A 24,812-nucleotide genomic window follows, 5' to 3' on the forward strand; every position below is an offset into this window, starting at 1 on the left:
CAATTTATTTTAGTGGTTGACTGAATTTGAATTTAACCATTGTCAAAATTAAATAATTGCATCAACAATTCATTGTTCATCTTGCTAAGCGATTTGGGATTTAAAGTTGCCCAAATGAAATGATCTATTACTCTCACCATCATAGGATATGATTGACAATGCCTAATCTTGTTTATGTCCTTATTAATTTATTTGTTAATGAAAATTTGATGATTCTGTGAATATTTTTGCCTCTTCTTCTTGAAGAAACTTGGTGATGGTTCTGATAGTCTGATTTATGTCAATACTGTACCAGGCATAATACTTGGTCAGCTGCCCAGCTTAATGGGCTTTAAAATACGTGTAACGTGGCAATGCTTGATTTCATATGTTTTTTTTATGATTTACGTGTTAATGAGAACAAATCTTTTACATACGCGGCCGTGCTATCTGCTCCAACAAAAAACCAGAAAAAAATTATATTGAATATTTAAATGGTATAGCCGTGCGGCTATACTTTATAAATATATTCAAATATTTTAATAGTATAGCCGCCCGGCTATACTTTGTCAATATATTCGAATATTTAAAATGTATAGCCGCGCGGCTATACTATTTAAAATTCAGAACCGTACAGAAGAAAAATTTGCAGCAGCCAGTTCACTATCGGTGTCATATTCTGTTCCTCGTCTTTGTCGCTTTTCCTCTTTGCGCCCAAGTTTATCAATTTGCCGTTGAACAGTAACCCGAAAACAGAAGTGCAATGCTTCATTCCATATGTTTTGATGATTTATGTGTTAATGAGAACAAATCTTCTGCAGAAGCTGTGCCATCTGCTCCAACAAAAATTCATGGGTAGAAGGGAGCTGTTAGATAATACAAGGAATCGAATGCGTGGTTACTGTTGGAGGAAATGGGCTTCGCCCGATTTAAGCCGACAAGTACATAACATAAGAGCAAGTTGGGCTGCGGGATCAACCCTGTTTGGAGGAATGCCCTCTGCAGATGAGGAATTGGACAAAAGTCGGATGCTAGTTCAGAACTTTGATAGAAGGTTTCCTGGTGGCATTGGTTAGTATATCCCCACTTGTAGGAGGTGTTGATTCATCCTGCCTTTCTCCAGTTGTTGGCTGGTTTGGGCCTAGACAGAAAAATATAATATATAAATAGTATAGCCGCCCGGCTATACTGTATAAATACATTTGAATAATTTAATAGTACCGCCGACCGGCCATACCTTATTAATATATTATAATATTTTAATAGTATCGCCGCCCGGCTATATTGTATCATGTGAATATTTAAATGGTATAGCCGTGCGGCTATACTGTATTAATATGTTAGAGCATTTTAATAGTATAGCCGGGCGGCTATACTTTGTCACCCAACCTCTCTTAAGCTGGCTTGGGCTTTCCTTGGATCCGGGCCGCCTAAAATTAAAGGCCTATATTTAAACAGTATAGTCGGCGAATATTTAAATAGTATAGCCGCGCGGCCATACGATTTTAATATTTTCTAATATTTAACAGAATAGCCGAACGGCTATACCATTTTAATATATCGAATATTTAAACAGTATGAAGCTTACACAGAAGCATCCATCAGTGCTCTTTCCTCTTCTGGTTCAAGCATGTTCTCCCAAAACGTAGAACCAGATGTATCAGCTGGCGAAGGTTGTATGTCTTCACCTTCAGAAAGTTTTGATTGAGAAGCCAGCTTAGATCATAGGAGCCACTGCATGTACCCTGGGATGGGGCTGAGAGTCACAAATGTCTGATTTTAAAGGGAAGAAAAGGCCATGTGTCAGAGAGCAAATCCATGAGCAAGACTTAGACAGAAAAGTATGATAAATATTATATATCCTCAAATTTTTAAAAGAGACTGAAGCACTTACAGAAATATTTGTCATTTCTCTTTTCACAAGTGTGATCACGCATTTGATTAGAAACCTTCCCAGGTTGATCCCTTGTAAGCCAGGCTGTGTGGAATTTTTTCAGTATTCATATCAAGCAATGGTAGAAAAAAACCGAAGATAAGAGGTCAATTATTTTATTTAAAAGGAATTTCTGAATAAATATATATCAGAAGTCCTTAATAGTGCGGGATTTCTCAATGATATATATAAGAAATCCATATGTCTCAAATTTCAATCACCTATTCGACAGATTCAGTCCCACCCAAACCCAACCCTAAAACTCCTCCAACCTTTGATTTCGAGATATCATATAAAAGTGGTGATGGCGGCCCGGCGTAAGAACCCACAGATTGAGAATGTTCTGAAGATGCTTCCCTCGAGCATTCGCTGCACCGCTTGTAGCACTGTCATGGCCAAAGACACCAAGTTGAATTCCCGCAAAGAAGAAGCCCTCGGCGAGGTACTTACTTGGGTTATTATTCTTCTTTAATCTTAATCTTGTTCGTGTTTTGAAGCTTTAATTGGCCAGTTCATCTCTCGTTTTGCTCTCTCTTAGTTCTAGTTCTAGGGTTTGTTTATTTTTGTTGATGATGGAAGCTCTCTCTCGCTCTAGGTTTTGAGAGCTTTGGTGTTTTCTAATTGGTCAGGTTTAAATTTCATGCGATACACACTACTAATTGTTGCATCATTATTTACAGGAGTTTTGGGAGGTTTGGAAGGATCACACATTCAGATTTTGCTTCAGTTGTACCCAGTGCTCGGCTGAGATCGTCATAAGGTCAGACCCACAATATTCACACCTTACTGTTGAGGCCGGTGCTTCGAAATTTTATAGTCATTTTATCCCTTGGCATCCCCCTAGGGTTGAGGAGGTAAAAGAAAGGAACTAAAGATTCTGCCTACATACATCCAGCTATATACATATATATGCATGCATGCTTCATGTCTTTCTGTTTTTATATTGTCTTTTATTGTATGTTATCACAATTACTCAATCCACACGGACCCAAACTGGCAAGAGAAAAGAGAGGAGGTCTTAGTTAACAGGGTATATGTACTAGTTAGCAGGTTTTCAGATTCCCTAATCACATTGCTGCTGCTGCTTAAATAATGACTCAAATCATATATGCTTATTTCCATTTCAGATACAACAAATTCAGAAAAGGAAGATTGAAGAAGCGGGAGATGCCATGAAATCTTTGGATTTCAAATGAGAGATTTAGCAGTTTTCCGTCAAGGTATAGATTCCTTATTATTTGTAATCAGATTCATAGCCGATCGATGTGATAATGCATGTAGTTTGCTAAGGTTGGGCATGTGACTGATCATTTAGGGCGGAATGAATTGTGGACTTTCCTAAACAAAAATATATACAAGTTGGTCCTACATTCCATGCTTCCCTCCAAAAACGGATTGCTAATTTATCTAGTTTTCATTGTCATTGGTTTATTTGATATCCTTATGTACATTAACGTGTTTCTTAACTTAAGAGTTTTTGAGATGTACGCAAGTTCATAAAATATTTTGACTTTTGTGTTGATAGAACGGAGGGCTAAGACATATGTGTATTTTTTCAGATGTGTGGTTTAGTAATGCAATACCTCCCACTCCTACATTCCCTTGTTTATGTTTGTTTAGGTATTCCGATTCAAACACCTTACAATTGACTAAAAACTAATGTATAATGATTAAAGATTTACTTACCATTGATGACTTCCCCCTCCTCCATCAATGCTACAATTTGGATATCTCATTGGTTCATTCATATCTTATAGTTGGTTACTTTGGTTTTGAATGCATGATGATCTAATCTTGTATACCCCTTGGAGCTTTATGGCTCTTTCTAATCTTGTTTTCAATACATGGGATGATGGAATGGAATGGAAATGTATGTCCATAATATTGGGTTCCAAGAATGATTGACTGATTCAAGTTCAACTATTACTTGTACCATATTTAATGCCCATCATGGTCATCACCCAACACTCATTTCAAACATGAGGCTGATTTTCAATAACTTTGTTTCACTCTATTACAACTCACCTAACGTTCCTTCTCTCTCTCTCTCCTCTCTCTCTCTCTCTCTCTCTCTCGTACACACTCATGCACACTATTTAATTATTTTCATTTGTTTGCATTCCCAATCCTTCTCCTGCTGCACCGACAACTTTTTTAATAACGATGGTAAATTCTTCTGAAATCTCAACCCAACAACAAGAGGCATTATAAGAGTCATTCTATGGCGAGTGTCATATATGTATTATAGATGTGGATTTTTATATGAATTATATGATTCATCTGAATAGTAATTTATAACCATAGATGGTTTCATGAGGAATGAAGTTGAAAATATATTGGGTCAATTCCCGGTTCGGCCTATTGGGCCACAGGGTTAATGTTGACTTAGATCCTCCATTATGCAACTGCTGACCAATAGGCCCACAGTCCAAATTTATCACACACAAATACAACTAGAAAGTTTGAATTCAATCTTTAAGAAGAATCTAGATAACGTAATTTCAAAAAATAAATATAAAAAAACAGGAAAAACGTAATTTCCGAATGAGGATGCGAAGAGAGAATCCCTTGTAAAAGAAAAAGCGGAAAAACCTTTACCGGCATCACAAACCTTCTTCAAGTATCAAATAAATATTAAATTGCTGCCAAGTCCGAGCCCACCACAACATCTTGACCAAATTACCCTTGCAAAGTTGGTAATACTTTTCAAATTTACCTTACCCCTTTCACAACTTCACAACGAACCAAATCTATTTCCATTCACTCATAATCTTAATTTCTAACTGTATGTAATTAGGTTAGGTCTGTTTACCGTTTACTACTTTGGATTGGAGGAGTGCATATGTTTCGCTACCGACGTAATTGGAAAATCAAATTCCAATGTTGCCCTTTTGGGTTTATAAACCACATTGTTGTGTGTACTCCATAATTGTGAGTGTGACAGAGAGACCCATTCTGCCAAAATCATTGTATTAAAAGCAACAAAAAAATAAAAAATAAATAAAAATCAATGTCTTGGATGATCTGTTTTTTTATATTGAAAGTTGGCATCAACCCCAGCACCAGCATACATATATGATTTACAACTAATTCGTGTATTTTTGTCTACCGACTATAGTTCCTGTAAATCTAATCTTCATTGCATTGAATTGGATTTAATGAGATTATATTCGCCCTTAGTTTATAAATCCCCAACCATCACAATTTAATAATCAATTTATTGTGCATAAGCAGAATCTAAGAAGATTCTAATATTTTGAAGATTTTATGGCAACCATAGAACCCCATTTCATTAACTCACAACAAACCCAACTTTTTGGTGGGATCTGGACTTATAAGATTGACGGTGAGATATCATGAGTAATTCTATAGTGAGATTTTATCTTTTAATCGTTGAATTAAATTGATTAACTTCATCTAAAGACCATATATAAAATCATCACTATAGAATTCTTAGAATTATCATATCATATGGGCTATATGGAGGGAGGGTAATTTGCCTAATTGGGTTTTAACATCATATTCTAAAAACCCATCATATTTTATAAATATGGAGCAAATGTGAGTTAAGTCAATTGACCAATATAGCGTACATATATATCATTTTATTCAAATTTTAACCTCCCTTATATATTAGAATAGTTTAGAATATTGTCATAACAAAAAATAAGAAAATTCCACGACATTTTGAATGTCATTAATTAAACGTACTCTTACTATTATTATTTGATGAAAAACAGAAGAATGGAGTGATGGATGTTGTTTATTAACTGCAATGGGTGTGGCGGAGATGAAGTGAACAGCTCAGCTACAAAAAGGAGCTTGAGGGTAAAAGGGTAAAATCAAAGGCAGACTGTACGTATGTGGGGTGGGTACATTATACATACATGATATGATACATCACATGAAGGCTTTGAATGAAGGGTTGAAGAAGGCAAGAGGAGAGGAGAGGAGAGGAGAGGAGCAAGCAACCAGCCATCATCATCATCCAAATGGGAAAAACCCAATCAAGTAAACTCGCTGTACCGCCATTTGAAGACAGGGGACACACACGTCATTATCACAAAGCCACAGACCCATTTCCGTCATTTGACTAACCTCCTCCCTCAAACACCACCATCTTCGTTCACACACACGCACACACACTGACACTCTCCTCCTCAGTCCCCTCCTTCACTCGCTTTTTCTCTACTTCTGCAGCTGCTGCTGCTGCTACACACACACTCTCTCTCTCTCTCTCTGAAAAACCCAAAAAGCCCAATGGGGAGCCGAATCCCATCGCACCAGCTCAGCAACGGGCTGGTGGTGTCGGGTCGACCCGAGCAGCAGCTCAAGGAGCGCCAGCCCACAATGGCGTCACGCGCCGTCCCCTACACCGGCGGTGACGTTAAAAAGTCCGGGGAGCTCGGCAAAATGTTCGATATCCCAATCGCCGATCATCCTCCTCATCTCCCATCCAACGGTCCTCCTCCTTCCAAGCTCTCCGGCTCACGCCCTTCCTCCTCTTCCCAACACAACAGCGGATCCGTTCGATCGGGACCCAACTCCGGCCAGATTTCCAAGAAATCCTCCGGGCCCTTGACGCCCCAGCTCCAGCCCACGGGTCTGATTACTTCTGGGCCATTGGGCTCGGGCCCACTAGGTTCCGGACCGAGGAGGTCCTCCGGCCAGCTAGAGCACACCGGGTCGATGAGCAAGGTGGTGTACGGGTCGGCCGTGACGACCTTGAGCGAGGAGGTGAAGGTGGAGTTTCGAGTATCGAAGGCGGCAGTGTGGGTGTTCATGGTGGTGGTGGTGATGGGGTTGCTGGTGGGTGGGTTTCTGATGGTGGCCGTCAAGAAGTGGGTGATTTTGGTGGCGGTTGCGCTCTTTTTGGTGCCCGTGGTGGTGGTGATTGTGTGGAATTACGCCTGGGGGAGAAGAGGGTTGCTAGGGTTTGTGAGGAGGTACCCTGATGCTGAGCTTAGAGGTGCCATTGACGGACAGTACGTCAAGGTCACCGGGGTAATTTCACTCTCCCCCATCTCTTTCTGATGCTCGTTCTTAAAATAATTCAGCTTAACTTTGTTATTTAAATTAGATACACTTAATACTTTCCCAATTTGTTATTTTTGAAGATTTTGATTTTGGGATACTTGCTGATGCTACTATATGTTGTTTTTTCTGTTTTGATTTATTTGGTACAACGTTTATTTATAATTTAGTCTTGAGACAGAACACGTCAATTGTTTGATTTTGACAAATACTAAGCTATATTATTATTAAGAGTTTGGGTTATCATCACTATCGGTGTCAATTGGGGAAGGGAATCTGGGTACGAGTCCGCTTTGACCCAGGAGGCATAGATTGCCATTTTTCATGAATAATTGTGGTTACCGCGACCATTTGCATTGGATGCTGTAACAAGATGTTCTGCAAAATGTTTCCAATTTCTTCTGCTCATTTCCTTGTTGTAGATATTAGGGCATTCAGAACCACCTAGGAATGAGATTCATCACAAGTGCTCTTTTTATTTTACTATGATGGGGTTTGGTTTTTCCTTTTTATGTTTGTTTTAATCCGTAGTAAATATATGATGGAGATCTCTTTATGTAGGTTGTTACCTGTGGCAGTATTCCTTTGGAATCGTCCTACCAAAGGGTACCTAGGTGTGTATATGTTTCTACAGAGTTATGCAAATCTAAAGGATGCAGCGGCAAGTCGGAAAATAAAAAATCTAGACATTCAGAGGTTAGTTGTCAGATTATGTTCTGAATTATGTTGAGGTTCAAAGTTTGGCCAATGGTGATTCTTAATACAAATTTATAACTACTGCACTATCAATCAGACGTGTATCTGTTATGGAAACCCGAAAGAATGTTTACATATGAGGAGGGCCTTGAAAATGTACATACACTAGGTAGAGTCGAGCTTTTTAGGCATTCAGTAGTTTCAATTCAACCATCTTTGGCTCTCTTACATGCATGTTTCTGGGGGGTGTGGAGCAATAATATAGTCTAATTGACCTGAATTCCCTGAAGAAGTAAATGATTGCCATCTTTGCAATTATTTTACCCCACCAAAAGACTGCATATGCATTTTTCCTGTTTACCTTCAATCAGGTTCGTTGGTACAGAAAACAGTACCTTCAATTGTCTGTAATACTAATATCAAAAGCTAATTTTATGATTATTTTGAACAGAAATATGTGGCTGATTTTTACATATCAGACTTCCAATCTGGGTTAAGAGCGTTAGTGAAAGCTGGCTATGGGGCCAAGGTTGCCCCATTCGTAAAACCAGCCACTGTAGTGGATGTCACAAAGGAAAACAAAGAGTTATCTCCAAGTTTTTTGCAGTGGCTTGCTGAGCGCAACCTTTCTACTGATGACCGCATAATGCGCCTCAAAGAAGGGTATGCCACTTTTCTATTTCTAGCCCCCTCACAACTTGTGGATGTTTGGAAATTTTTACTTTGAACTTGTAACTAGAAACTTATATAGGATTATGCAATTTATGAGATCGTTTACAATTTATAGGCTTTTAAGAGTGTTTTTTCTTCGTCAGGTATATTAAAGAGGGAAGCACCGTAAGTGTGATGGGGGTTGTAAGGCGCCACGATAACGTGGTCATGATTGTTCCTCCAACAGAGCCTGTTTCAACAGGCTTTCAATGGTTACGCTGCCTTCTCCCAACCTATGTTGAAGGCCTCATTCTGACATGCGATGATAATCAGAATGCTGATGTGGTTCCTGTGTAGATATATTTAGCTTCATGATAGTTTTGTTTATAAGTGGATTTTGCATGTAAAAAGTTGAAGGGTGAAACTGAAGGAGAAAGCGGATACCACCACCAGCTCTGTTCTTTCCTTTCCTGGTTAAGTGTATGTAATTTCGCCTAAAGACAGTTCAGAGAGAGAGACCGAAGATCATCAAATAATCAAGGTTAAGCCTTCTCTGAAGGTGGTAGTGCAATAGGGAAAAAGGATCTACAACTACCCTTTGATGAAGTTCCTAGATGATGTAACGTCAGAAATCAGGATGCTCTGGTTTCATGTACATAAGTCAATAGCTTCATAGAGTGCCCAAAGGGGTTCGGCTGCCTTCCGTCTGAAGCTCAATTTTAGTACAAAAAGTAGTTACTAGGGTTTCTGTTGTTTTCTTTTCCATTATAATCATCTGCCATCATGTGTATTTTTGTCTTAATATCTCATGTGTATTGTTTGTGACAAGCTGAGCAATGTTAAAATTCTTCTCAGCATGGTTTGTACTTCGTAGTGTTAATGCTTCCTGCCCTCCCCAAGATTGTATATATTGCCCTTGTGAGATTACTAGTGTTATTATTTATTAGCACTTTATTTTAGGAGATGGGAAAGAATAACTACACTCTCAAATGCGAAAACTTGACCATGAATGAATAGTATTATGGGTTAATTCTATTGAAAAGCCAAAGAGTACCGGCTCAGAAACACCAGTAACATGACATTTTTTGTTTACACTTCATCCCTCCCAAATCCTTATTGATATTTGCTTCTTAACAGTAAATATAAAATTCACGTGTTCTTGTAACTAGTAAGCATTTGAGCCGCCAAAACACACAGATAAAGAACGGAACTATAGTCTAGAGGGCATCCCTCCAGCCACCACCAGAGTTTCTCCCGTTATGTAAGAAGCATCATCCGATGCCAAAAAGGCAGCGGCAGCAGCCATGTCTCCAGTGGTACCAAGCCTGTTAAGTAACGTCTGCTCCTCGAGGGACTTCCTCTGCAATAAATTACCATTCAAATTTAGTCAACGGCAAAGGTCAATGCCCATTGCCCAAGATCCCTAGGAACTATATACTATATATGCAAAGAAATATATAGATATATACATACCACAGCATCAGTTTCTGTAATGTATGAAGCAAAGTTTGTAGGTACAAAACCAGGAGCAACACAATTTACACGAGTATTTGGGGCCATATCAGCAGCAAGAGCCTAAAGTAAAGACCAGCAAAGAATAAGCAGAAGAAATGCCTCGCTTGTGATTTGATGAAGAAATAAATGAGGTGAAACATGAATCATGTACATACCTTGGTTAGCCCAAGAAGAGCTGTTTTAGTGACCCCATACATTGCCATGGAAGCTGGTGGATGGTAGCCAGCAATCGAGGAAATGATAACAACTGAAGAACCCTTCTTCAAGTGAGGATCTGCGTCCTGTTAAATAATTAAGTTGTATTATAACCTTGAATATATTACACCAGAAGTATTATGCACATGGAAAATGCAAAGAGAGGATCAAAATAGCTTATTCCAAAGCTCAAGCAGAAATTTTCCATGGGAAAAGAGCTCACGATGAGTCATGGCTCCTCAAGCTTGTCTACCTATGGCATTTTACCTTCAGAAGAAGTATAGAAGCTTTGACATTTATTTCCCATAGCTTGTCAAGCACAGATTCTTTGGTTTGCAATATGGTATCAATTGATGGATTTGCAGCAGCATTTGATACAACCACATCTATTTTTCCATATTTCTGCAAACAAACAAGAAATTTCAACCATTCGACAAAATGGCATTGAAGAACCATTTGAAATAGAAACAGTAACTGTTTTCAAGTAAAAGAGATAATCTGTAGCCATCACAAAGATAACAGCTTTTTAACTCATCTGTCGTTGAATTTGAGACCTCCACAAGTTGATTTTTAAACCTAAACAAAACTTTTACATCCCACATTTGTCTCACAACTTTCAGTTTATATTTTCCATCATGCTTGGAAAATAAGTGGCAAATCAAGGATTCAACAAATGATCTTACCTGCACAGTCTTGCTTATGAGGTTCTTCCTCTGTTCTTCATTTGACACGTGACAAACGACTCCAAACACTTCAATTCCTCCAGCTTTAAGTGTTTGAACTGCTTCATCAACGTTTTTCTGGAAAGATTTGATTAAGCATGAAACAACTCAACACAACTATTCAAAAACAACACAAAACTCAATACCACTTGCTGGTTGTGGAAGATAGCAAAAGGACCAAAAGTACAGATTCAAACATGTACCATTTTAGCTCGATTGAACTTGAAATGTATGTGTAATCCATAAAACTGATGCAATTTTAAGTTCATGATACGCAAGATTTCACTAATTTTTCCTCTCTCCCTTTCTCTCTGGAATTAATTTAAGAGAGGGGGAAGAAATCCAATTTGATGGAACAAATTGGTCCAATCATCATCTGAGCTTTGCCATTTTGAAAAGCTAAATATACATTACAAACTGAACATTTGATATCATTTTCAGCAACCACATAACGAAATTCAGCGTTTCATCTTTCGATCCCAGTTTCCACAGAAACCAAAAAGAAATCATATTTGACTAGAAGCAACGATAATCCGGATGAATTTCATGAAAAAACAAAAGGCCAAAGATGTAAAATTACCTGCTTGCGAGAGGAGATAACAACAGAGGCTCCTTCCAAACCGAGTCGCTCGGCGATGGCGAATCCGATGCCCTGAGTGGAAGCCGTCACAATCGCTACTTTGCCTTCGAATCTGCTCCCAATCTTCGATTTCTCCATTTTCTTGGGTTTCTCCGTAACCAAGTTGTCTTTTTTAGCTAAGCAGCGAGCAGAGACTTGTTTTTATTATTATTTATAAATAATTATTATTTTAAAACTGAAAATTATTGCCTCCTCCTGACCCCGAGGGGAAAACGGTTAAGAGTTTAAGAATTTTTACATAGTAATTATTTAATGTTAAAAATGGTATGATCCCTCATTCTTTGGCTAATTATTAGTAATTAGAGATAAAAATAGTGTCATTATACTGAAGCTCTATTGATTTATTATTGATTGGGAAGAGAAAATGGTAACAACTAACAACAGAACTAGTATATTGTGGTTCGTTCTTGAAGGCAGGCGTCGGCACGTTAACAGATATACAAATAGATGACCTTGATCTATCAGGCTATTGATATTTGTTTTAGGTTCCAATGAGATAGATATTAGAAAACTGATTCAGATTCAGAGGGTAAGAAAAGCCATTTCAAATTCAGTATTGAAACAATAAGCAAAAGAGAAAAGAAATGGAACCGTCATCCCACATACAGCTTAAGAAAAGCCAAAGCTTTCAATATGAAAGCCCAAATACCCAAATCATGTTCACATCTTACATGCCCATGGATGATGATGCATTCCAACTTCTGGGAATGCAACTCTCAAAAGGTATTCAACCAACAATAAAATGGATGGATGATCAAATATAGAACAATATAGTCTGATATACCATGCCATATATCTAGAAACCAACATTTTTAATCATAAGGATTTCTGAAATTCTTCAACAGTTCTGGGATTTCACGGCCAAGCATGTCATCTACAGCTTGAATCATTTTCGGCTTCAATTTCTCAAATTTATCGATGTTGTAACCTTTCAAGACCTCTTTAAAGTGCTCCACATCTGGAAAGTCTCCTGCTGGTAAATGGAAGTCCCTCTGAACCTGTTTTTGGAAAGCTTAATATGAGTAAGTATGCTTGGAATTTATAGGGGTAAAACTAAATAGTGTTAAAGAGAGACCTTCGCAAATTCATCTTCAAGATTATCCATCAGTCGTTGTTGAGTCTTAGCTTTGCCCATCATGGCAGGCATCTCCTTTTTCAGATGACTAATTATATAGGCATGAGTCTTAGCAGCTCTAGCACGTTTAACAAATTCATTGATCTACAATATACAACATTAGAATCAAATTTTATCAGTGCAAGTCTAAGAACCTAATATAGAAATAAAAAAGGACACACTATACATCAATCAATATGCATCTACATCGGTATAAGCCATAAACGCGAGGCAAAGAGGAAAAGTAACCAAGTATTCTTTGGTATATCAACCAAAACAGTAACAGAAAATATCAAAATAAGACATATAATCTTACTCGTCGATCACAAGCTTTCTTTGGTATATCAACCAAATCTGCTAGTAGATTGTTTTGTTCTTTTTCGAAAAGTTCTTTACCCATAGGGCCAACAGCTGATTCATTGACAGGTTTATCATTAAATGATCTGCAAAGCCAAGAAAAACAAGAACATGATTGACTTAAATCAACTACGCATAAAACCAGCTTAAAGAATTAACAAATTCAAAACTAGAAAGCTTACCCAATATAAACACGCACAACTTCCGGAGTATTCAAAACTTTTCCAAGTGACCACATCAATGCCCCATAAACTCTCATCAACTACAATGTGTAATTGAAGAGTTAATAAGTTGAAAAGTGTTATCAAGAAAAAGTAAAATGCACAAAACCAAAACAACATATAAAGTAGAAGTGCATCTAACTTGTTGAGTATCAACTTGATCTGCTTTGTTTAGAACCACTCGAATCTTGTCATCATGACCACTTAGAGATGTAATTACACGTTTAAACTCATCACTGATATCAAGTTTATGAGGGTCGAACAGAAGAAGAATAACATCACATTTTGCAGCAAACCACGATATAGCACCAGTGAAATCATAACTCCTTTGTGTTCGTTGCTTTTCTCCCGATAGAACTCCAGGAGTATCAACAAATGTAATTTCATCTAGCAACTGTAATCATAAAAAAGAAAGATCAACATACTGATGAAAATGTAATACAAATATATGGTTAACAAAAAATTTCAACTCACTGGATGTGGCATTTCAGAACACTCAAATTTTGACAGAAATGCACCTCCAAAAGTTGCTAACCCACTAAAAGGCATGTCTGCATGAACGGCTATGGTATTTCCAGGAATACTCCTCTCATCAGGTCCAGACTAAGTACAAAAATATGAGTATCGTTCAGAATTACCAAGAACATTTGACACTTAATAAACCTCACATTACAAAGAAACAATGATAAACTTAATTAGTTTTAAAAAGGAATCATTGTTATTAAAAATTATACCATCACAGCAACAAATCTATCAGTAGTAGGTTCTGGACCAATATGAGCTCCTGTTCAAAGAAGTAAATGTTACGTCATTAAATGGTTTGGTTATCAATTAATCACTTCAAAATAAAATGAACGAGAACTTAACCAACCTGGATAGTTACATCTTAGCAAATGTTTGATAAACGTTGTTTTTCCAGTTGAATATTGTCCCAAAAGCATGACCATGGGCTTAGCATCAAAATCACTATTAGTCTGCAAAAAAATAAATCAGCCATAAATTTAGCAAATGCTCTACCTAAACAAAACATTACGCTAAGAAGAGCAAACCATATTTCATTCCCCATCCCAATTTGAATGATAAAGAGGTGGACTAACAAAATCATAAATATATATCCTACTAAATACATTAGAAGATATGAGACTCACCAATGATGGAGATACAAAGTCATTGAAGCGATAAGTAAGTTCCAATGGCTTTAGTTTTTCGTTGTACAATCTCTTCAAACCATCGGTTATAGATGTAACAGCAATAAGAGGTAGCTGAAGAAACGGATTTGAACAAGTCAAGCAATAAGAGAAGGCATCCCTTTATAAATATGAAAAACAAGTGGATATGTAGATCACAAGAATCAAAATAATAAGAGAGACAAGAAAAAACACCTTTAACAAAGATTTGGGAGTAAAACAATGAATATCAGTTACCAAATTTCAGGGTTAGATGTCTACGAAAAATACAATGTCATATCCGTGAATTAGAACACAGGGAAACTAACTACTTTTAACTGAATAAGCTTAGAAACTGGTTAGGGAGATAATTCAACTGAATAAAAAAATGTACAACGAGTATAAAGATACAGTCCTAACTGTAATTCAACCATCAATAAGGACGATAGACTTGCATCACTATCTATATATGCTAATGACAAGATTTTGGAAAGACGGCATGGCAGCAGTTCTAAAGCAAATCATTCAAAATAAGAAATTATCTCCAGTGGAAGAAAGGACATCTGATCTTACCTTCTTCACTGATTTTGAACCAAACCACTGAGCTGGTGGTTGAGATTGAATGCTTCCTACATCATTACCAACAAACAAACTTAGTAAAAGATTGTAACACATTTATTCACAAAAGTTAGATGGATTTTCTAACCATTTACTTCAAGTCCATTTGTCGTTGAACTCTTGGTTTTCTGTTGATATAGAATCAAGAAACTAATAAGTGAAATTCATCTTTACAGTGTAGGCCACAAAGTCAAGAAGTAAGAAAAAAGAAGATACTCACGGCGGACAGAGCATCCAAACCTTCCATAAGTGGAGGATTAATGTTTTCCCAGTCAACTGCAATTAAATAAGAATAATGTTTAGAGAGTTCTGAAAGCATAACATTCTTGTCAGCCTCAAGGAAAGGCTTTCAAAAAATGAATGAGACCTAGTCAAATTGTATACGTTGTATGGTTCTGAATTTATGCATGCAATGCAAAACAGCAAAGAAGTATTAAACAAATATATTCCACTTGCCTTCAGTTTTGAGGATGTCTGGGGTTAGTTCATGTTCTTGCGCCAAGGAAATCAGCTATCCAATTCGAACACAGAAGCGAGTAAGATTCTATTACAATAGCTAATATAACATATCCCAAATATTCTACACAAAAAAGAAATCATGTACAACCTGCATTGCAGTAATGAACTCTGTAAAACCTAAAAACCCCTGTCGCTTCTTGTCAGCAGTGGCCCAAACCTTCAATGATAAATGAGAAACAGAAAGTGAGTTTCAAACCCCATACATCAGATTGTCACATAGAAGAGGCTAAGAGACCAAATACAAGATACAAGCAAATTAGCAGCCAAAAACTACTGATCTGAGGGTAAAACCACAAAATCTTACTTTCCAAGTTCAATAAACTAGTTTAGGCTATAAAACAAACAAATTCATAAGCTAAAAGCACTGAAATGGAAAATAGCAATCAGCCTTATATCAAAGTGAAACTTAAAAACCTGCTTGAGTTCTTGTCGAGAAAGCTTAGACAGGGCGAAGAACTTAGTGGCTTCGTTACCGGTAATGCGACCATCTCCATCTGAACCAGAAAAACATAGCTAAGAATCAAGACCAATATTTGATTAAAGCTCAGTAAGAATCAGACGGAAACAAATTATACCTGAATCAACCAAGTTGAACCATTCCTGGTAAACCTTCTGGTACTCTTTCGGGCACAGACTGACGGGACCCATTTGAGAGCCAAAAGGAACTTAGAAATTTGAAAAACGAAATGAGATTATGAGAGAGGGCCAGAGCGGCTCTGTGGTTTTTATCTCTTTTTTCTCTTAACAGTTTTGGCGCTTGGGCGAAACGGTATTTTGCCAGTGGAAATATTAAAGCGGTTCGCATTTGAATTAAAGCCGGGGCCAGAGTCCCTGTGGAACGTTGAATCAGATTGATTTATATGATTTTTACGTTCCTGCCGGTGATAATCATGCTGGTGGACTTGGACGTCGAAACTGGGCCCCGCTTAGGAAATGAAAAAACAAGGTCTCAATCCGGCCGTTGGATTAATGCAACTGCGTAAGGAACAGCATAAGAAGGTGGGGGCGTCTGTACGTCATTCTTACCTAAGCTAATTTTTGTTTGGGGACAATAATAGAGGAGTGCGTAATTTGAAGTTTTGAACTAAAAATTCGAGCGCCCAGATGTTCAAATTAGTTTTTTTTTGGCCAAATTAGTTAAGTTCACCCAAAGATTTCATTTCCACCTCCGGCTCCTATAATTTGAAGCGGTAGTTCAGTATTATTCTATACTATAATTTATCTTTAAAGTATTTTCAAAACTTATAATTTTCATTTCTATTTCGATTTTTGAAATCTTTGAAACTACAAACATTTAAAATAAAAATAAAAAGTTGGGTACAGCTGTTACATTCTTTTTCTATCGTGTCAACGAACTCAATAATATATACTTTGCATGAAATCCTTCATTTACATATATAACCTCATGCAATATGAGACATAAAACTAACATACAATAACATGACCCCAAATAAGATTATAAAAAAATTAAGATCAAGAATACGTACTAATTACTTTAATATTAAGTCAATATAGCAACCATTTTCTTAAGATAAAGAATAATGACAATCACAAATAAACTTTCCGGTCTTTAAAACAACCAATTAAACTTTTGTTCTCCCTTTCACTTCAAAATAGACCCAAAGCAAAGCCATGTCCATGTCACTGCCTTTCACTTCAAAATAGACAGCACCAACTCTACGAAAGAACAAAAGAATATAAATATTATTAGTAGTTTGCTCTTGATGATGAGGAAATGTAAAATATATATATATATAATCACAGAAGCTTTGGCCGGCCTCAACCATACCATAACCATACCTTTGATTTGGAATTGGAATAAGATTTTCCACGTTTATTTGCACTATTTAAATGATTGACTGGTTGTTGTTGGGGCATATTGGGAAATTGTGATGCAGTTTTTTTTTCTTCTTTCACTTGCTCGAATATGTAAGTAAAACCTTCTCCCGATTGGGGGTCTTTTTCATCCCAATCCCCAAACTTGGGTATTGACGCTACTCTAGTATGCTGTCACGTTACAAATTTTGCACAAGATTATTAAAACAAGATGACCCTAGAGAAAGAAATCTCTGCTGTTATAAAGCGAGACCAAAAACAGTTAGGATTATAGTGTTTGTTCGGAAAGAGAACTCACAGTGTCGTGACTAAGAAGATCAGAGTGAGAGTGATGGCTACTGGTAGTACTCTTAGGCTTGCTCTGAGAATGGGACGTGCTGCTATGATCGCTTCCAGTTCCAGACGAAGCCAAACTACTCTTTCTTCTATCAGATCTCTCACGTCTGTGTCTTGACTGTTGCTGCTGCAACAGTGAATAATCTGAGTTGCTCCTTTCACTGCCAGACTCAGACATGTTACTCTTGCGGCTCCCTACAGAAGTCTTTCGTCGATGCGCCCCATGGCCTGCGTCTCCCCCAGTTTGGTCTGCTTTAGGGTTTGTCAAGGTTCTTGATGTGCTGCTGGAACTCATGCCATTGTGTGGAGGCTGTGCCGCTTGGAAATCAAGCATGGCCTTGAAGGCCTCTGGGTTCTCTTCAGGATCATTTGGGTTCCTCTTCACCCCATCTTTACGAGCGTTCTCAAAACAAGCAGTGTAGGATATATTTTCACTGTCCCAGTCCCCAAATTTCGGGACATGGGTTTTTTTCTGCAACGTAGTCATTTCAACAAGAAAGAAAGCTACTAATTACTTTACAAAAGAAAAACAAAAGTGAAAAGTTTAAGAGAGATCCTTTAAAAAAAAAAATAGAGAGAATGCTCTCGACCAAATAATAATATCGATGAGAAATTAATGTATACGAAACGAATCACGCCACTCAAAATCTAAAAATTTCAAATTTCCTAATTTGTATCAATCAAGCAAAGACATTAATTTACGGTATGAATTAATCATATAAATCCTTAACTAATATATATTCCTTAAGAAAATGAAATAATTAATTTCCCATTCATGAAGCAAAGAATTTATGACCCTATAACAATAAAAATAAGAAAATATATGTATGGAGTGAATCCAGTGATATCTAACCAACTAACAAAAACCACAATCAACATAAACCAATCACGATCAATTTCTTCACAAGAAGCACAAGTAGGTATAAGTCAAATTCCAAAACTCAAAAAAGCATATATAGTAAGAACATGACTTACGGACATAATATCGGGTGGATTAATTGTTGTAGAAATGATGGGTGAAGAAGAAGAAGAAGAAGAGGGGGTAGGAAAAAGAAGAAGAAGGTGGATCGATTGATCCTTTCTTGTTTTCAGACAATTGAGGACGCGTTTTGAGCACCAAGAAATTAAAGTTGGGGACCTGGACGTGCGTTAGAACATCGTCCATCCGATGGTTACAAAGTTTGCTAAGCTTATAAACCATTTAAATTATCTGTTATGGTTGCCATGAAGTGGCGGTTTTGTCGTCCTCTCTTGCTTCTCTTCTTCCTCGTCGGCATTCTCACCATAATTTTTTTTATATTTTTCACCATATTACACACATATATTACTCATAATATGTAGTCAAGTATATTAAAAGAAGAGTAAAATAAGTGGAATTATGCTTAGAAAAGTGCTCCTCAAGCAAGATAACAGACGACCGGATTATAAAAAATAAAAAACAGAAGAAAAGACCAAACCTCCTTATTTTCGGCAGCATTGCAGTTTGTGGATTGGTTCTCCATAGATCTCTAACGCGACACCAAAAACCAAAAAATGCTTGCTTAGATACAGAGACATGATTCCCTTTATATAATTTCAGATACGACAAATTGATAACTTACCCTATGGTTGGCCTCCGACGGTTATAGGGTTGGTCAGTGCAGAATTTAGCAACATTTAAATTGGTTTTTTTTTAATCGACGTTTCTTATGAAATAATAGATTTTCAACTAATGTGTTTTACTATTGTTTTGCTCCATCCTGGAAGTTCTAGCGGTTTAATAATCTCCTGATATTCAATAAATAATTATCGATTTCTATTCAATTCTCCTGATTTCCTCATAAATGAGTTGTTATTAACTTTTATTTCATGAAGATAATCCGTGAGTTGACTTCAAGTCATTACTATTTTGATTTCGTTTCTTTTTCTGAGTCTGAGTTATCGTAACTAATAATCATATTCCACGAGGTAATAATTATATTCTTTACTTTCTAATTTTGGAAAAAAAAAATGGTACAATTTAGAGCTTATATTAAAAATTGAACGGCACTAGTGTAGTGGTTTGGAGTAATTGCTATTCTAGACAAGGTTCTGAATTCGAGTTCTAGCACATGTGTTGTGTGTGAGCTTATTATATTATCGCCTCTCTCAATAAGAAAGGTTCTTAAAAAAAAAAAATTTGCGGAGTTAGAAAATAATATACACATACATACGTATTTTTTTTAATAATACTTAAAAACTCGATAAAATACACGTTTAAAAAAAATCAAACATACAATACACGTATTGTGCACGTATGTATATATTTTTCATGTTTAATACACGTATTTTTACAAAATTTTCAATACTACATACAAAATTCACGTATTGTACACATAATTTTTCACATATTATTGAATAAAAATAATGTATAGTGGCCGAACTTTTCAGTTGTAAATTGACAAAATTTTACTGAATAAAACACGTATGTATTTTATTTGTATTTTTTTTTAAAAAAAAAACCGGCCACCTAGGCGCTATTAGGCGGATCCTTTATTTAATTAATTAATTATTTTAATAAATAGTACAGTCTTTTTTGGGTTTTTTTAAAATAGTATGGCCGCACGGCTATACGTTTAAATATAATATTTAAAGAGTATCGCCGAGCAGCTATACTCGTAAAAAAAACCCGCCCGGGCGCTAGGATGTATGTTGGTAATAAATAGTATAGCCGCGCGGCTATAGCGGGGTCTATTTAAATAGTATAGCCGCGCGGCTATACCCGTTAAATATATTTATGGCTAATTTGGTATTGTTGTGCTGTGAAAATAATCGCTGTCAAATTTGCTGTGAGAGAAATCAGTTTGGCGTTTGGTAAACTTTTTGTTTTAAGTGTTGTTAGTATTATTCTCACATAATTAGAAAATAATTGCTGCATAATCATTAAACCCAACTCCTCTTCAAAACTGATTTTTGCATAATCAGAAAATGAAAGCACATCTTTAGCTGCTTTCCCTTATAGCTTTCTCTCACAATAATTTTTAATAATAAGTGATTTTCTTATTGTTTACCAAACTGGCTGGGCTTCCCAAAATTTTAAAAAAATTATTTATCACCCCGAAATAAGCAATGCCAAACGGACACTTAATGGAATATAATCACGCTTTCAGCACAGTTCATGTTTTGTTTGTTTCAAGACTAGAAGGCGTTTTAACAGATAGCAAAGATCACGTTTCTTCCGAGAAAATAACAAATAAAACCAGGCTAAAGATGTCAAGTGTAATCCATGCCAATAAGGCCCTCAACTGGAAATCTGCAGAGTTTGTCGAAAATGTCTCTAAATCAAACTCCACAATTCACAGAAATCATATTTCAAACTTAAAAACAAAGACTGTTTAAAGAAACATGGGCTTAATAAGGCTGTTAATGGTATTTACAACGGCCTGCATTAGTTGGCGCCGGTGGTTTTACATAATCTAAACCAGTTTTTCTTTTCGTCTGACTGACAGTTACACACAGGGCCTTAGGAAGAATCAAAAAAATCTGGACTGCACAACTGCACAGTAAATGAGGTACCAAAAACGTGGTGGTGCCTGCCCTATAAAGGGAGGCATGCATCTTATGCTCTAAGCCACAGTGAGTGAGTTGAGGTTTTACAATATCCAACAAGCAAGCAGTTTTCATATTGCCTTTGTGTTTTTCTCTTCCCTTTGTTCAGAAAGAGAGTATGGAGATGAAACTGATGGGTTGTTGGTCTCTGATAGTTTTTGGGTTGGTGGTTACGGTTTTGAACAATGCATGTCCTGCAAATGGGATCACATGCCAAGAGGCCCTAATGACTTTGATGCCCTGTGAGTCATACTTGGTGGGTTCTGGCCCAGGCACTCCTGCCGTTCCTTGTTGTGCTGGTGTCCAAACCCTTGTTTCTGAGGCTACCTCCACTGAAATCCGCAGGAGCCTCTGTGAATGCTTGAAAAAAGCTGCATCTGGGATGAAGATTGACCCAGGCAGACTTAAGGCCATCCCCGAATACTGCAAGGTCTCCATTCCTGTACCTCTTGACCCCGCCGTCGACTGCAGCAAGTAATCTCTCTCTCTCTCTCTCTCTCTCTCTCTCTCTCTCTCTCTCTCTCTCTCTCTCTCTCTCTCTCTCTTTTCTTATTTATGTATCTAAGAATATCAGACACATTTTTTGTTCATGTGATATATATGATTTGGTTGGACTAATGTGTTCTTTTTACTTTTGTGATGTGCAGAGTTCCTCTGTTCTAAAGGGTGTGCATGATGATGTTATGAAATAAAACTTGGAGAATGATTAGCTGCAAGCCAGATGTTTTGGGATGTGCAGAAAATTAATTAGTGTTTGATTCATTTTGTGCATCCAAAATATGTATTGAAAAGCAATTATAAAGTAAACGAATGCTATCATTTCTCCAATTTCTCTCTTTTTTCTTAACTTGGTTTTGTCTCTGCTCCCAACTGAAAAGCAATTAAGCTGTATCCTTTTATAAGGCTATAAAATTTAACATGCATTAGATGGCAAAACTAAATAAAACTCCAGACTCCAAATGCAGCCTCCAAACTCTTCTGAAATAATATGACTTTTAGTACCAATAAAAAATAACCCATCAGCACCAAATGTGTTTTCAGCTGTGGAGGCTTGTTTGAACGAGACTGAGAGTTACTGTTGCATGTCAAGACATTTTCCAGGAGCCTTACTGTTGTACCATTTTCATTAGAAAATTTCACTCACCAAAATCTACATTGCTAGGTATTATACTCGGTGCTTACAATGTTAACTACCCTGTAATGAAAAAGAAGAAGAAAAGATTAGCATCAATGCAAAACTTAATCTCTGATTCTCTCTGTGTCTCAGAAATGAAAAAAATAAAGAAATACCAATTGTCTTGTTGAGCAGCCAGAGCAGAAGGGCCAGTTGAATTGCAAAAATAGAGTGAAGCCACATTCTATCCACCGTGAACCCAAACACTGTGATCCCTGCTCTATTATTCTCCAGATATTTCACTGCAAAGGCGACCACACGCTATCATTACAAAAAAGAAAAAAGAAAAAAAGGGGGCAAAAACATAAATAAATAAATTCAACAGTGTCACTGAAGATGATGATCTGTTCCTACTACAACCTAGAGCTTGTCTTTTCTGGAATGAGATTGTTTGGGTGTAAATTGGCACCAGCCTGGTGTTGTCCAAATCGTCATCTTCTCCAGCTTCGTCATCTTCTGATTCAGTATCAGCACCAAAAGGAAACACTTGAGCTGAAGAAATCGGAGCCATTGGAGTCTCACTTTCCGTGTAATCAAAAGACTGTATTGTGGCGCAGACATGCCACTTTGCAGCAAGCCCCGTTATCGACTGTGCTTTGTGTGTTATTTTTGTTGCACTTCGCAGGCAAATGAAAAGACTAATAACTAGGCTAATGGAACATAACTGCAACATGACCAGAAAACAAAAATGACAATATATATATATATATATATATATAATTTGAATCAGATACCGTCATATATGTAAGTGAAAGAAGGATTAAAAATTACCGCAAGCTCTCCAGCCTTGAAGATATTAACATGAGCACTAGACCTAGTAACCATGACCAGAGAAATGAGCTGACTTGCTGTGACCATAATTAGAGAGAGCAAGATGAATACTCGAAACCTATGGCTCATCAGCCGAAGGTTCCTTCTGATCTTGAGGTGCTCCATCAAGATTAACTCAACCTCGGTCTCCTTTTGAAAAACTTGGGCAAAATTTTCTAGTCTCAGTATTTGAAGATGGCAAATAAGCCGGAACAGAACGCACACCAGGAAGAAAATTGTGGTTCGATAAAGCCATGAACACAGCTCCAACGTACACAAAATCGTGTTGCTTAAATAGATGTTCCCATAATACGGTAATTCGGTTGCTCCCGAGACATACCACCATATCTTGTAGAGACACTCTGCCGCAAAACAGGGGAACACGATCATGCAGAGGAGCTTCAATGAATTCTGCAGCAATACGTAAAATCATAGAGATTAGAAGCTCAAAGTTTCAAGATTTTGTCTAAGGTTTTGTTTAAATCAACTAATTATATATACCTGAAACTGTTGTTTATATCCATGGCGGACCTTCTCACTTGCGTCATATAATTTGTCAAGGAAGAGAAACCTCCTCAAACCATATTTGCGGGTCCAGCAGGAGAGGCTGATGAATGCGAGCACTGAGAATAAAGAAAGTGATAACTGAGAAACTACATGGTAAGGCCTGCTGTGATTTTCATCGCAGTCGGAGCAGGAGAGGAGAAAGTGTGAGACAAGCGGCACGCCAATGGCTAAAACGAAGAAGATGGACCATGAAATACCAGTCCTCCATACATTGGACTGATCCACGAAAACCCATTTGAGGCATGCATCGAAGTTCTTCAATTCAAGTCCTTCGTGGGCTATGTAGCCTGAGATTGCTCTGTCTTTTGATAGAAATGATTGCCTTTCGTCTTCCATGGTTTTGTAAGCTTTGGTTTTTCTCAAGTTAGAATCAGAAAGCAGAGGAAAACATATAGCCAAAAGAAACGGAAGACCTGTCAACTATGTATCTCTCTCTCTCTCTCAAAATAAATAAAATAAAATAAAATAAAAAGCAGATCCAACAACGATTTAAACTAAACAAATCGGATTTCTCTCTAAACCAACCTAATTTGTCAGTTCTACATTATTTTAATTTATGACATAATGGTCAGTTCTACTTGAATCAAGGTTTACAAGACACCTACTTAGCAACTTTCATAAAATAATGTGTCAAAAAGTCTTATGAATTCATGATGCGCCACGTTACAATTTGAAGAATTTGGGCAACCAATTTTCAAATGTCTTAGATTAGGTTTAGGCTTCTTCTGTACACGCGTAAAAGGATTGAAAGCTACCAATGAGAGAGAGAGAGAGAGAGAGAGCTACCCATGATCTGCAGTCAACCGGTCGACTGTGATTTTTATTTGTATGATGTTCTAAATTACTATAATGTATACGGAAATGAGATGTAACTAAGGTCTTAAATATCGAGGATTTCGGAAATATCGGTGGTTCAAAAACACGGAAATATATATGGAAATATCGAGAAAATATCGATATCGATAAAAATTAGATAAAAACTACGAAAATTGTGATAAATACATGGGAATTTTTAATGAAACTTTTTAAAAAGTTTATTTAGTCAATCATCTATTATTTTAACACAAAAGATTGGAAGGAAATGCATAGCATAGCATGTTTGAGTGATTTAAGTTGATTATATTGCGAGCTGACAAACTCTATGACTTAGAAAATCTAGAGT

General features: G+C 37.0%; 6 protein-coding genes across 6 annotated transcripts; 2 read left to right on the plus strand and 4 right to left on the minus strand.

Annotated features, from left to right (window-relative positions):
* LOC18780293 (uncharacterized membrane protein At1g16860) lies at positions 5,696 to 9,255 on the plus strand. Its single transcript, XM_007211667.2, has 4 exons — positions 5,696 to 6,916; positions 7,508 to 7,642; positions 8,094 to 8,305; positions 8,458 to 9,255. The coding sequence occupies exons 1-4, from the start codon at positions 6,173 to 6,175 to the stop codon at positions 8,648 to 8,650; spliced, it is 1,284 nt and encodes a 427-aa protein (XP_007211729.1). The 5' UTR covers positions 5,696 to 6,172; the 3' UTR covers positions 8,651 to 9,255.
* On the minus strand, positions 9,284 to 11,511 carry LOC18778514 (tropinone reductase-like 3). The gene is made up of 6 exons (XM_007211831.2): positions 11,306 to 11,511; positions 10,687 to 10,803; positions 10,271 to 10,405; positions 9,964 to 10,089; positions 9,767 to 9,868; positions 9,284 to 9,653 (listed from the first exon to the last, which is right to left on the minus strand). The coding sequence occupies exons 1-6, from the start codon at positions 11,441 to 11,443 to the stop codon at positions 9,504 to 9,506; spliced, it is 768 nt and encodes a 255-aa protein (XP_007211893.1). The 5' UTR covers positions 11,444 to 11,511; the 3' UTR covers positions 9,284 to 9,503.
* Positions 11,896 to 16,193, minus strand: LOC18778675 (EH domain-containing protein 2). The gene is made up of 16 exons (XM_007211478.2): positions 15,936 to 16,193; positions 15,775 to 15,854; positions 15,449 to 15,517; positions 15,298 to 15,352; positions 15,062 to 15,117; positions 14,930 to 14,969; positions 14,797 to 14,852; positions 14,206 to 14,319; positions 13,929 to 14,031; positions 13,792 to 13,841; positions 13,532 to 13,660; positions 13,200 to 13,451; positions 13,019 to 13,098; positions 12,796 to 12,922; positions 12,441 to 12,584; positions 11,896 to 12,363 (listed from the first exon to the last, which is right to left on the minus strand). Exons 1-16 carry the CDS (start codon positions 16,006 to 16,008, stop codon positions 12,178 to 12,180), a joined length of 1,614 nt encoding a protein of 537 aa, XP_007211540.1. The 5' UTR covers positions 16,009 to 16,193; the 3' UTR covers positions 11,896 to 12,177.
* On the minus strand, positions 16,750 to 17,751 carry LOC18778339 (RPM1-interacting protein 4). Its single transcript, XM_020561330.1, has 3 exons — positions 17,495 to 17,751; positions 17,161 to 17,367; positions 16,750 to 17,037 (listed from the first exon to the last, which is right to left on the minus strand). Exons 1-3 carry the CDS (start codon positions 17,708 to 17,710, stop codon positions 17,017 to 17,019), a joined length of 444 nt encoding a protein of 147 aa, XP_020416919.1. The 5' UTR covers positions 17,711 to 17,751; the 3' UTR covers positions 16,750 to 17,016.
* Positions 20,927 to 21,873, plus strand: LOC18779255 (non-specific lipid-transfer protein 4.1). The gene is made up of 2 exons (XM_007213380.2): positions 20,927 to 21,573; positions 21,747 to 21,873. Exons 1-2 carry the CDS (start codon positions 21,218 to 21,220, stop codon positions 21,760 to 21,762), a joined length of 372 nt encoding a protein of 123 aa, XP_007213442.2. The 5' UTR covers positions 20,927 to 21,217; the 3' UTR covers positions 21,763 to 21,873.
* Positions 21,919 to 24,263, minus strand: LOC18780190. Its single transcript, XM_020561395.1, has 5 exons — positions 23,585 to 24,263; positions 23,045 to 23,494; positions 22,634 to 22,937; positions 22,390 to 22,515; positions 21,919 to 22,294 (listed from the first exon to the last, which is right to left on the minus strand). Exons 1-5 carry the CDS (start codon positions 23,984 to 23,986, stop codon positions 22,290 to 22,292), a joined length of 1,287 nt encoding a protein of 428 aa, XP_020416984.1. The 5' UTR covers positions 23,987 to 24,263; the 3' UTR covers positions 21,919 to 22,289.

The sequence above is a fragment of the Prunus persica genome, chromosome G4 (genome assembly GCF_000346465.2).
Source record: "Prunus persica cultivar Lovell chromosome G4, Prunus_persica_NCBIv2, whole genome shotgun sequence".
Classification (NCBI taxonomy): Eukaryota; Viridiplantae; Streptophyta; class Magnoliopsida; order Rosales; family Rosaceae; genus Prunus; species Prunus persica.

Excerpts from the sequence above, each read along its gene's own strand:
- LOC18778675 (XM_007211478.2), bottom strand. The coding sequence starts at position 16,008 with ATGGGTCCCGTCAGTCTGTGCCCGAAAGAGTACCAGAAGGTTTACCAG. Across the intron at positions 15,118-15,297 it reads AGACATCCTCAAAACTGAAG|TTGACTGGGAAAACATTAAT; the intron begins GCAAGTGGAATA and ends ATTTAATTGCAG. Across the intron at positions 13,099-13,199 it reads ATCAAGTTGATACTCAACAA|TTGATGAGAGTTTATGGGGC; the intron begins GTTAGATGCACT and ends TACACATTGTAG.
- LOC18778514 (XM_007211831.2), bottom strand. The coding sequence starts at position 11,443 with ATGGAGAAATCGAAGATTGGGAGCAGATTCGAAGGCAAAGTAGCGATT. Across the intron at positions 10,804-11,305 it reads TTATCTCCTCTCGCAAGCAG|AAAAACGTTGATGAAGCAGT; the intron begins GTAATTTTACAT and ends AAATCTTTCCAG. Across the intron at positions 10,090-10,270 it reads CTTCTATACTTCTTCTGAAG|GACGCAGATCCTCACTTGAA; the intron begins GTAAAATGCCAT and ends ATTATTTAACAG.
- LOC18780190 (XM_020561395.1), bottom strand. The coding sequence starts at position 23,986 with ATGGAAGACGAAAGGCAATCATTTCTATCAAAAGACAGAGCAATCTCA. Across the intron at positions 22,938-23,044 it reads TCAAGGCTGGAGAGCTTGCG|TTATGTTCCATTAGCCTAGT; the intron begins GTAATTTTTAAT and ends GTCATGTTGCAG. Across the intron at positions 22,516-22,633 it reads CCAGAAAAGACAAGCTCTAG|TGAAATATCTGGAGAATAAT; the intron begins GTTGTAGTAGGA and ends TCGCCTTTGCAG.
- LOC18780293 (XM_007211667.2), top strand. The coding sequence starts at position 6,173 with ATGGGGAGCCGAATCCCATCGCACCAGCTCAGCAACGGGCTGGTGGTG. Across the intron at positions 6,917-7,507 it reads AGTACGTCAAGGTCACCGGG|GTTGTTACCTGTGGCAGTAT; the intron begins GTAATTTCACTC and ends CTCTTTATGTAG. Across the intron at positions 8,306-8,457 it reads ATAATGCGCCTCAAAGAAGG|GTATATTAAAGAGGGAAGCA; the intron begins GTATGCCACTTT and ends TTTCTTCGTCAG.
- LOC18779255 (XM_007213380.2), top strand. The coding sequence starts at position 21,218 with ATGGAGATGAAACTGATGGGTTGTTGGTCTCTGATAGTTTTTGGGTTG.
- LOC18778339 (XM_020561330.1), bottom strand. The coding sequence starts at position 17,710 with ATGTCTGAGTCTGGCAGTGAAAGGAGCAACTCAGATTATTCACTGTTG. Across the intron at positions 17,368-17,494 it reads ATCTTCTTAGTCACGACACT|CATACTAGAGTAGCGTCAAT; the intron begins GTGAGTTCTCTT and ends GTAACGTGACAG. Across the intron at positions 17,038-17,160 it reads ATTCCAATTCCAAATCAAAG|AGTTGGTGCTGTCTATTTTG; the intron begins GTATGGTTATGG and ends GTTCTTTCGTAG.